Source organism: Mauremys mutica, chromosome 9, assembly GCF_020497125.1.
Source record: "Mauremys mutica isolate MM-2020 ecotype Southern chromosome 9, ASM2049712v1, whole genome shotgun sequence".
In the NCBI taxonomy this organism is placed as follows: domain Eukaryota; kingdom Metazoa; phylum Chordata; order Testudines; family Geoemydidae; genus Mauremys; species Mauremys mutica.
Window position 1 is genome coordinate 73,349,327 of NC_059080.1, and position 12,386 is coordinate 73,361,712.

At 43.0% G+C, this 12,386-nt stretch overlaps 1 protein-coding gene and 1 long non-coding RNA gene across 4 annotated transcripts in view; one reads left to right on the forward strand and one right to left on the reverse strand.

The window, feature by feature from the left end:
* Positions 1 to 7,887, reverse strand: part of XRN1 (5'-3' exoribonuclease 1) — a 92,655-nt gene extending 84,768 nt beyond the window's left edge. For all 3 annotated transcript variants that reach the window (XM_045029388.1, XM_045029387.1, XM_045029386.1), the window contains exon 1: positions 7,752 to 7,887. In XM_045029388.1, the coding sequence (XP_044885323.1) occupies positions 7,752 to 7,826 (75 nt within the window). In that variant the 5' untranslated portion in view covers positions 7,827 to 7,887. The remainder of the gene's footprint in view (positions 1 to 7,751) is intronic.
* A 123-nt stretch (positions 7,888 to 8,010) lies between these two features.
* LOC123377025 overlaps positions 8,011 to 12,386 on the forward strand; it is a 32,835-nt gene continuing 28,459 nt past the window's right edge. Inside the window, exon 1 of the long non-coding RNA XR_006582043.1 lies at positions 8,011 to 8,255. This is a non-coding gene — a long non-coding RNA (uncharacterized LOC123377025). The remainder of the gene's footprint in view (positions 8,256 to 12,386) is intronic.

A 12,386-nucleotide genomic window follows, 5' to 3' on the forward strand; every position in this document is an offset into this window, starting at 1 on the left:
GCACTAATGAAATGTGTTAGGTTTCTTCTTTCACAGGTAAAGATGCACTACACAAAGACCCTAGGAGTCCTGCCACCCTTGGAACCAGGAAACTGGATTAATGTAAAGCTCCACCAACGAAAGACTGCTTTTGCTCTATGCTGGAAAGACCCTTATTAAGCCCTGCTGACCACCAACAGCGTTGTGCAGTGTCAGAATCCAGGATTTCCTGACCATAAAGGACATTAAGGACTGACCCTGGTGTAGAAACCAAGAATTATACACTGGCAAGAAGAAATTTGTGGGACCCCTGTTTGAGACTGTGGTATTGATTAGATTTTGGGGTTTATTCTACAGGCTGCGCCCTGTGGTTTGGATAAATCCTTCAGCATGTATTGCTCACAAGGGGCTGCCATACGATTAACACAACAGAGAGCCTGGGTTGTTTCCTCTGCAAGAAGAGGGAATTGATCAGATCTCTGTGGACTCAGACCAATAATACAGCAGCCATTTGAAATATTTTTAAAAGCTGGGAACATGATAAGAAATTGGGCCAACTAGAAAAGGCCACTAGCCTTATTTTTAAAGCTCAGCTATCCCAAATACAGGCTGGAGTTGGTGAGTTACATGTCATTTCCACCCTCAGTTCTATGACCCAGAAGTTGCTGACAGAGATGGTATTGACAATCACTGAGACTGGGAAGGTATTGCAGTGGGATCTGGTATATTTAGATGGATCTTGAGCACCAGACTTGGCCCACTGCCCTTACAGACTATCAGGAACCATCTGATCTGTGGTCAGGGGGATGACATACTTGGACACTTTCTGGATGGAAGTATGGACATTCACAATGCTCCTTCCAGGCATGAGGACCGGTTAGGGTGGGTGTGGGCTTCCACATACCGAATCCTACCGGGTCCATAGGGAGGATGAATGTGGGACTGAATACCCCAGCTCCCTAGAGTTTAATTGTTTTTTGTCTTCAAAGTATGAGAAAACTCAACCAAATGTTTGTTGAGTATTCTCAAAGGGGGGAATTGTTGGTGCCATTAGGCATATTCCTAGATAATTCAGGAGGGTAGAAAACCACAGTATTAATGAAGTCTTTCTGTACTAGGCCTGAATTGAACCAAAGTTATTTTATGCTGGTCTAAGAGTCCCTTTATGTTAAACTCTAGTTGAATTCCCAAGTTAGAAGTGAGAATGGAATGTGTAACTGCTTCTTATCAGTACAACACGGACAGCAGGAGATAGTAAAAAGAGGCCCCTTTTATTACTTGTGTTTAGTTTATAAAGAGGGGAGACAAGATAATAAATTTCGAAGTGAACCAGGCTAACAGCCTTGAAAAGTTACTAGCAGATAGATTGTTTGCTGTCAAGAATGATTTAACCTGTTAATGTAAACGCTAGCTATACAATGTGTCTACTATATGGGAGGAGGAAGGGGGGGGGTAGTAAGGGGAGGAGTGTGGGGGGTAATAGAGATGTGTAACTGAAATCATGTATAAGAAGAGACACACAGCTTCTATCTGTGTGCAGGATTTGAGATGGTAAATATCTCCCTGGCACCTTACTTGAGCTCAAATAAACTTTTTCTGCATTCTCCACCCTGGTGTGATAATTAGTGCGACGCACACCGGGCAACGAACCACTGTTTGCTGCCTCAGGCCTTTTTGGGCCGGCAACACTACTATTTCCAGGAAAATGGCATTTTGTGTACATTCTTTGTAAATAAACAGAATTGTACCAAAGAAATATCTTGCTTGGATAAATAATGCAGCACGGCTCCAAATATTGGCTAACTGTTTGGGCCAAAAGGGAACAGTACCATCATATTTTTGTCCACAAAACACAACACAGACAAGGCCAATTTGTAAAAAAAAATATACCCATTCTGTACACATATCTACTGCTTCATTTGTAAGTACTCCTGATCATAAGAGTCCCCCTGCAGTTCCAGTAGGACACTTCCTGTGATGACCTGTTGTCTTGTTGCTGAACCATCCTCTCACCTGGGCCAAATAACTTCTAGGGGAACGTTTCTGGGTTTGTGTTTATAATTCAGAATTCTAGATTTAGGAGAAGCAGAGTACTGGGGAGCATGTAGGAAAGAAAGAGGTAGAGGCAGGCTTAAGACAGAGCTAATACATCTCTAATCTCTAGCAATACCTAGCGTCTTGTTGGATATGGAGCTCAATCTGCAATGTATAAGAATGCAGCTGATGCATGGTGCTCAGTAATTATTTTTCTGCACTTCCTGGAACGGCATTTAGTCTCTCTAATAAAGGAACTAATTTAGTGGTCTGAATAAAACTGCACGCCTTAAGTCCATCACGTCCACACAGACACCAGCTCTCTAGTCCCAAAGGATGGTGTGTTGCATTGACAGCGCTCCAAAAAGCTGCAAAACCTTGATGATCCACATGCCCTTTTCACATGAAGCAGAACATATGGAAGGGTAGCAAATGACATTTTCTACATATGAAGATGCACGCTGGGATGAAATTTATAAATAATCATCTATGTTTTACACAGAAAGTGCCCTTTATGCCCTCTCTCTTCTATCACGTTTTCTGCAAAAGCAAACAGAAGAAAAAAACAACGTAGCCCTGTCCAGTAGTGCCCCCTCTCCCTCAAACAAAACAAACTTGCTTGTTTCTTCAGTATTTGAGTAGCTGGCCCAATATTTTACACCATTCTAGTATTCTCACTTATGAACTCTTCTGAATATAAGAGAACCACAGAGAAAAAGTATCTCTCACCTTCACATGTATTTAAACTCTTTGCGTATAGCTCCTAGTATTTTGAATTTGTTAATTTTTTTTGCTTTCAGATCTAAAATTGAACATTCATCTCTGATAAACAACACCAAACCTTCTTTAGTTTCCCATAGTAATTCCTTCCGTACTACCACTGTTCTGGCCTGATTCTCTCCTCTCTTACCCACATTTTACACCAATATTACTCCTTCAACTTCAACACAGTTGCTCCCGACTGACACTAGCAGGAGAAGAGAATCATGTTCAGTGGTTTCTATCTGCATGCAATACCTGCTCATTCTCTACTAAAATACTATACACACTGGATAACAAGTAGACTAGCATGTTGTTGCTGGACTGTAGCAAATATAAAATAGTGAAACATGTCCAGTCTGAATTCAATTTCATAATAGTCTTTGTAATTAAATGTTAGTATACAAATGATCCTACATCTTTTTGCAATAAAGATAAATAGCGAGAAGAACACTTTACAATATTAATTTAGGCAAACATGTATTTGTACAGTGTGTAAAGACAAAAATGTGAATAGTTCCAAGAAATAAACAAAACAGTTTCTCCTTGTAGTGATTAACTGAATGGAAAAAAAAAATCACACCGTACTTGCCAATTATTTAAAAGAGATGCAGAATATGCCCTTCTTCCAACAACTATGGAAAACTATGGTATAGTTAACATGACATAATTTTGCCTCCTACAGAATGTTTTTACTTTAAGAGTTCAAAAGGAAGTAGCAGTAATAAAAACAAAATCAAATAAGTAACACTAAAAATGTTATTGCTCTGATGGCAAAAAAGGATAAAATAAATTTTATGATTCAATTAGACTTTGGAGGTTTTCCAAAACAAGATTAACTCAGTCAACCTGTCCACACTTGGTAATGCATGATGCCTCAGCAAATTCAATACAGAGAGCACCAAATTATTGATTACTAAAGCCCTAAATGTTCTGGTCATCAAAAATTAGTACTCCATCTTGCTCCTGTTCTTGGCTTTGCACTCAGCCAACTGATCACCGGAAACTGTCAATCTGTAGAAGGCACCTCCCCTTCCAGTTCCAGAAAATAGACCAAGGGTGGACATTTCATAAATCAGTCTTTCTTCCAGATTCAAAAAGACCACAACGTAGTCTCTCTGGACATATAAGGAATTCTGGGGGTACTAAAAGTTAATTTTCTTTCCTTGAACAGCATGGAATTATCTCTTGGTTGAATGATGGATAAAATACTCAAAGTTTTCCTTTATTCCTACTTTTTTCCCCTGTAAAGAGCCTTAAGATTGGTGGTAAAGTTATATAAAGTCAATCAGCCTATGCATCCGACAAAGTGGGTATTCACCCACGAAAGCTCATGCTTCAAAACGTCTGTTAGTCTATAAGGTGCCACAGGACTCTTTGCTGCTTTTACAGCCTATGAAAGTTGACCCCACAAAGAATCAATCTCCTAACCCTACAAAAAAGCCCACGGAGTCACGAATTGCTGAAATCAACAAGGCTCCCCAGGCTGTAAAGGACTGTATTCCCACAACCAACTTTATGCTGTGATGGTGCTTTTCAGGCTGGCTCCTGAAAGGAAGGGGTGGGTGAGCAAGTAGGTTCAGCTAGTCCCTTTCCCTATTCCATCTGGTTCTGCTAGCAGTGGCTGCTGCTGAGTTTCTATTCTAGGAGAACACTAGGGCTTTCATAAAGGATATCAGATGATAAATTCTACACACTGATATGAATAAACCTAGTAATTAAGAGCACTGAGTGAAGACTGCTTCTTTTTGTTCAATGAGACTATAGTTAAAAGCAAAATACTGACACTGAAAAAAAAAGTGGTACAAAAATTAGTTATAAATAACCAGAATGACTGTGTAGATACACGGGGCACTGTGCTAACATTTCAGAGTTCAAGCACTGGCTTATAAAAACATTTTTTTATCTACTTCAGACAGTCTCTCTTTCACACAGAACATGTCAACTAACACATTTTAACAGTACTTTTTAGATGTTGTCTCGACCAGGATTTGAAGGTATGATGTTAGCATGTGTTAGCTAACACAGTAACAAGTTCTTTAAGTCTAGTACAGACAAGGCACTGTATATTTTCAATGGCTGCTAGCTGGTCTTATTAAAAGCCCATTCTAACGATACACTTTTTATCCTACTGTTTCAAAGAAAAAACTTACACAGTACAGCCCCAAAGAAGGCATAACTACATAGAGTAGTCTGCTTTTAAGCAGAAAACCAAGTGCTCTAAAATCCACCACGTGCTTACTTGGATTGCCTTGCAATTTGCTGTACCTTGCGGTTCCTAAAAGTTTCCTAGTTCACGTTAATGCAGTCCTCTTCAAACAGGACTACATTAATGTGAACTAGGAACCTCTTAGTTCGTGCCCGCAATATCTAAACAGAGGAGTTACAGCGCAGTACTTTGGTGCACATTCCTATTCAGACCTCCATAATCTAAACTGCATGGCAGTGTAGACATAGCTAAAGTCTCTACTAATGACTCAACTGATCTCAGTTACTTGGTGTACTTCTTACCTAATGCATAGCATTCAATGTTCCTTTGGGGAAGCAATACTGAAAAAGTTATTCATCTTAGAGTCTGTATCTACAGGTCAGCTTGTGCTCAATTGCTGAACCAGAGACTGAAATGTGCATATGTAGCAAGACTCTGCCAGAGTCAACAGCCAGAGAATTTTTTTGGCAATCTGCTGTCACAGTAACTGGATGACTCAAGAGGACATGCTGTGACCATTAAACCCATGTGTGTTTTACATGTTCCTTGCTCTCTGCCTGCATTCAGCAGGGAGCTTATTTTGGAATTTTTGTCCTGAGACCAAAATTTCTTGTTTTAGTGCAATATTTTAGTGTGCTCTAAAATCCATGTAGTTTTAAAAATCAGTTTTATAAGAGGCTTGTCCCACAGTTGGGAATGCACTTTATTTTAAAAGGCATTTTAAACTATTTTTAAGTAAAGGATTCACTTACACTAGACGATGTTAAGGAACTATTTTAAGAACCATGTTGAATTTTAAACTTTGTTTGGTTCTGTCTACACTATCTGACTAAACTATGTTAGAAATTGGTTTAATCAGAACCACATTTAAATGAGGAGAAGCTTAGGTGTCAACAATTATGATGTAATAGAAATCAAGGGCCTTGAGTGTACATACATTTGCTCCACGTGGAAGCCAGGCTCAGTTTAATTTAAACCTGTTATTAATCGATGACTTAAGCGAAACTAAAATAAAGCCAGGTCTACACTTAAAAGTTTTGTGGGCATGCTATCAAAAGGCCTAGCGTAGACAGTTATACAGTAAAAATAGGGTGCTTTAGCCAATGTAGCCTATTTTGCTCACTGAACTGGAATAAACTATACCAGCAGAAGTACTTTTTGGTGGTATAGTTGTATCTACATTAGAAGGGTTTTGCCAGTATAGCTAAACGAGAAAAGTTTTTTTAATTGTAGACAGCCTCATAAAAACCAAAATAAGTGTCTACAATGCCTTCTGCACTGGTTTAACTAAACAGTTTAAAATCACACCTTATGTTAAGTTGGTGCAACTCTGGGCAGATAAAGCCAAAATGAACAAACAGTTGACTGGGAGTATGATGAGGCATTGTTAACAAACATCGTTTTATACTTTCAACCCCCTCTGAGCATCCAGTATAGACTCTGGTAATTCAAAGACTAGGATATTACTGTCCCATTATCTAGGGCAGTGAATCTCAACCTGTGGCCCAACCAGCACACAGCTTCGGCCCATGTGACATTCTCAGAGCCATATAGGTAGTATATATATTGTGTGGATGTGGCCCATATAACACAGACAGCTACATATACAGCCCTAGATGATAAAAATGTTGAGGACCACTGATCTAGGACAAGAGGTTAGTAGTTTAATTGTCCTTTCATCTTTGAAAGTCTTCTGTTTTCCATTATTTCCTCTTCCTAACTACTTATGGTTTGTCTATTTGGGGAATTATTCCAGAATAGCTATTCCTGATTAGCTCCATGTGTGGATACTCTTATTCCAGAATAAGAATGCCTTATTCTGAAATTAGTTTAACATGATTCGGAATAAAGCTGCCTTATTCTGGAATAAATGCATCAAGACACGGAGCTAGTCAGGAATAGTTAATCTGCTTTAATTTCCTACCTTATTCTGAATTAATTTAAATGCACAGACAAGCCCTCCACCCATTAACTATATGATTTTCAACCTCTCTCTCTTTAAATTACTTTAAAATAATATGTAGTTATTCTAATAAACATCAACATGCTGACTACAGCAACATATGCCCACGTTTCCTAATCATATAATATCTAGATGTCTACTTTATTTACTTTTAGACCACCCTCAATTACTTACATAGAAGCAGAGGTGGACCAAGGTTAAGCAGTTTAAAAAAACGCACCATGATGTTGTCTTCTACATCCAAGCAATGCTGTCAAACAAAACAGCTGCATTCTATCTTTTGAAAGGCGCCTTTCAAACGTACCTAGAGGGGTTGCTGGTGAAGCTAGCGGTGGTTGCTAGCAAAGTTTATTATGCCGTGTTATAAAAGGTCAAACTAAGAAGCTGCTGAGCTAGACCTAGACGTGTTCCGAGAAAGAAAAATAAGTCAAGGAACAGAAGCGGGAAGGCTACGAGCAGGCACTGCTCTCCCCATAACGCAGGGCTGGCACCAGCCCCAGCCTCCCAGCAGCTGTGTTTGCGGAGGCGTGTCAGCGAGGCCCGCTGCAGAGCTCGCTCCCTGGCACGGTGTCCTGCGGGGAACCCTCGGGAGCGGCCTAGCTCCTCACGGGGGCGAGGCAGGTCAGCGCAGCGCCGGCCACGAGCCCGGAGCCGTTAGCGGTGCCGGGCCCGCGCTGGTTCCCGACCGCCCTCCGCTGTGAGCTGGCTGCGGCGAAGCACGGGGACACCCTCCCGTGCCCGGAGAGCGGCTGGGGCAAGGTGGGTGCGCTCCCCCCAGCCCGCTCCCCCCGGCCCAGCGCCGCTCACCTGATGCTCCTTCAGCACCTGGCTGAGGCAGGGATACCGCTCCGAGACCCACCGGTAGAACTTGGGGACCCCCATGGCCGCCGCCTACCCCAGCCCGACCGGACCCAACAGCCCTTCCCCCACAGCCGGCTTCCTTCCGGCGCGTCCTACTGACAGCCAGGCCGCCCAGCCACCACAGAGCGCGGCGCAGAGCGGCCCGACTCCACCCATAGAGACTGAGGCGGAGGCAGAGCGTCTTTCCTCGCAACCCGCCGACGTTGGGGCAGCGCTGCGGGCAGGAGCTCGCTCGCTCCCCCCCCCGCAGGCAGACGAGCCAGCGCGGCCGGGCGGGCGCCACAGTCTCGTGAGTGACGCCACTCAGAGCGTGCCGGTGCGTCTGCGCGGACCTGCCGGGGCCAGCCTCGTCAGCGAGAGACCTGCCCGCTCTGCCTGGACTGCGGGCGCAGGAGCCCAAACGCGAACTGCTGCCGGCAGAATTTCCTGCGCCACCACACCAGCGCTGGGGTTAGTGAGTGGCACAGGTAGCGTGCGAGGCACGGACATCTGTCCACCAGCAGCTGGGCACACTAGGGGGACCAGACAGCAAATGTGAAAAATCAGGACAGGGGGTGGAGGGTAATAGGAGCCTATATAAGAAAAAGACCCAAAAATCAGGGCTGTCCGTATAAAATTGGGACATCTGGTCACCCTAGGGCAGAAACATACCCACCAGCAGGCACCCCACAGTGGGTACAAGTTTGGGTCCATAAGCGGGCAAGGCTCTTTAGTGACCCATAGCAAGACATCAGCCCAGCACTGCCCTAGGGCCAATGATCTATGTGAGCCTCACAAAATTGGTATGAAAATGTACAAACCCACCTGCCATCCATCCACCTTCCCCTTTAATGCTTGTACAAAACCAAACACCACTCACCCTGGTTGAGTGCAGCTTGCCTATGCTAGGAAACTCCTGTTCCCCTGCTTAACAAAGGCCTAAGCAGTGCTAAGAACTCAGCTGCAGGTAACCCAATGGCTACAGCTGCTGGGTTCAGCACCATGCTATCTAGCCCTGCTGGGAAAAGAGCTAAGAAACACCATGCTGAAAACAGCATTAGCAAGCAAGAAGCTTTTCAAAACTTTCCCAGGTGTAGATCAGGCCTGGGGAGCAGAATGTTTGCAAGGCAGATCTAAATAAGGAGCTGAGCTAGATACGAACCAAGGACTGAAAGGTTCCCATTATGTTTCCTGGATCACTGAGTTACTTACACCAGGGAATGGCAACCTTTGGCACGTGGCTCACCAGGGTAAGCTGGGACGGTTTACCTGCCGCATCCGCATCAGCTGATCGCGGATCCCACTGGCCATGATTCGCCACTCCAGGCCAATGGGGCTGCGGGAAGCAGCACGGGCCAAAGGACATGCTGGCCCTGAGACGTGTCCTGGGACCTTGCTTTGGTCATGTTGTCATGTCACCTGGTACTAAACACCATCTTGGACTTCTAGTGATTTTCCACTAAAAAGAGTGGGAGGTCAAGACTGGGAAACAAAAGATTCCGGCCTTATGTAAATTCTATTTAAGGCTGGGGAGTAAATTGATCTTGGTTCACTCTTCACTGAATCCCCACCCAGGATGACAGCTGGAAAGATCTAAGAAAGAAAGACACAAGGGTGGGGAGGGGAAATGAGCGCTGTCTGGAAAAGGGATCTGGTGTGTGAATATGGTTTCTGAAGATTTAAGCTGCAAGCACCATAGCTAACCTGCATTCTGCCCAAAAGCAACATTTAGGGTGAGAAATTACTTCTTGAAACCAGTCTCTAAGATCTTAAGCTTTGTATTTGTGTTTTATTTGCTTAGTAATCTGCTTTGTTCTGTTTGCTATCCCTTATCATCACTTAAAATCTGTCTTTGTAGTTAATAAACTTTTTATTATAAAACCCAGTTTGTGCAATTTATAACTGGAGCGGGGGGCAAGAAGTTGTGCATATCTTCCTCCACATTGAGGGAGGAGATGAATTTATGAGCTTATGTTGTATGGAGTTCTCTACAGTGCAAGACAATTATTTTGGGTTTATACCCCAAAAGAGGTGTGCATGTGAATGTCCAAGCTGATTCCTCCCACACAGAGCTAATCTTAGTGTCTCTGTGTCCACTTGCAGCTGGGTGTGTCCCTACCTGTGTGTATGCCAGAGAAAGCTTGAGGGCCTGGCACAGCTAAGACAGGGTGAGGAAACCCAGGCTGGTGGAACTGGCAGAACCAGTGGGACCCAGCACATCAGGTGGCATCCCAGATGGGAGGGTCAACCTGTCACGGTGGGATTGTTTCCAGCTTCTTCCTATCATAGGCACTGGTCATCAGTTGTGTGCAGAAGTTCCTTTTCCCTCCTGCACAGTTGTGCGGAGTGCTGTACAGCAGCTTTTACATTGATATCACGGAGGCACCAGCTAGGCTCATGCCCAGCAGAAAATCCAACTTTGCAGCATCACTCTGTGCTGTGATTACAGCACAGTGGCTTCCCCTGTAGCTTTTGGTCACTTGGCCTTATAGTTTCCCTTCCCAGGAAGAGGGCTACCCTTTCACCAACCTACCCAGAAGGGTTCTCGGTTGGCCACCTTAAGAAGGATAGAAGGGAAAGGAGGAAATACCAAGGATGGAAGGGTACAAGGGAGAGGAGAGATGAGATACTGAATTGAGAGAAGAAACCAGCATCTGTACACAAGGTTTTGGGGGTGACAGCATAAGAAGCAGAGAATGGAGAAGGAAACATCTGAAAAAACACAAATTCCTTTAAAATTAAAAAAGAGAAAGTAGAAAAACAGAAGGAACAAATAAGGCAATACTGAAGAGGATATAGGTATTTAGAAAAAACAGGGCTCATAAGGGACTGGGTAGAAACTGCATTGTTAACTACAGTTCTAGTTCAAACGTATAGATCTTAATCAGAATATGTAAAACAGTATAAGAACCTCCAAGCTAGCTTTAGCTCAGCAGTGTTGTTTACATTTCAATTTGATGTATCATACATTACCACCTTATTTTAGTACAAAAATTACCCAGCATAGAATCCAAGTGATGGCATTTTAAAAACTAATATTCCTGGAAGCAGGTCTGGGCAAGCTTATGTATTCACAGGACAGCATTAATCCATTTCAGCATCATCTTTAATGTGCTCTTATTTTAGATGACCGTCCAGGTTCCCAGGAGAACAATGGTGAAAAGATATTTACAGTTCTGCATAGTATTTAAATTCAGAGGGGCATTGCAACCTATTTGAAATTCAGATTAACTGGGAATGGCCATTTGCATCTGGCTGCAGAACAATAGCTGCTACATAAAGGACTAGTACAGATGTATACCTGCCTCTTAACAGAAGAAACTTTAAAAAATTATATACTAGATTTGCCACAATATTTTCTAGCCCAGTGTCGCACAGTTAATACTTTCTTTTGTTACTGATTTAGGAAGCACTCTGGACATTTGTTTCTCCCATCAGTGAAAATTGAATATATTCAAAAAAACATTACTTACTTTTGTTTCTAGAAAAATTGTCTCTTTGACTTGAGTGGGAAATAACAGGGGCTAGAAAATTGCTTCACATGGGAAAACCTACAAGAAAGGAATGGGAAATTGATTTGCCAATAGTGGAGGAAGCAAGGGGTTCTGTCCAGATGCTAAAAGCAGGGGGTCCTGTGCCTGAGCAATGGCTCCGAAGGGCTGCTCTTTCTGCAGCAATGGAGTCACTGTGCTAAAGATTCCTCTGACCACTTCTCCTCTATGTTTTCCCTTAATTGGGTTTCACAGTATGGCAGGCTGGGGCAAGGATGTTAGTACAGCTTCAGGACATGAGTTTGCTCCTCCCCACCAACAAAAAGATCCTTATGGTGTGAAGGGACAGTAACACAAAAGCCCCTCAATCCCTTTACTTACAGAAGGATGGAGATCCAGGCATGCGTGGAGGGGCTATTCTGTGCACAGATCCAAGGAATGATTCTCTCCATTATAATGTATTACTCTTACTGCACCATACATGTTCATGACACTTCATAGACAAATACTAGATCTCTGCCCCAAAGAGCTTAATTTAAGTTAGATAATACATATGCAAAGAGCAGGGAATTAGAATACAGGCCATTTGATTACTTTAATTCAGATTATGTATGCATCTTTTAATTCCAGGTGGGGTTTTTTTGGTGGGGGTGGGAAATGGGAACAGTAGAGATGGAGTGTTATTTTCAAATGGTGCTCAGAGGTAATAATGGTCCTAGTATAACAAATTGCATTCTATTTGGGTTCTTAGTGGAAGGCTATAAAAAGTGTTTCTGTAGGGGCTGAGGACTTTCTCAAAGTAAGGTGGGTTTGAGTGCACAAAATGATGTTTTCTAGCATAGGTGAGGGGTGTAAAAACAAGAAAGTACAAGTAAAAAGGAAATTAAGTGCATGAATGATTTCAGTCACTTCAGAAGGCTAAATCAGGAAATGCTATTGTCTTCAATTGGAGGAGTTTGTGTGTTATAAACCTGCCTCTTGGTGACATGCCATATTATGCTCTACTGGGTGGTTTAGAGGTCAAACAGGTGCTACTAGTTGATACAATAGTTTAAAATGCCTGGGGGCTTCCCATGAGCAACAGCAAAATTTCAGAGAAACCTAGGTAAGA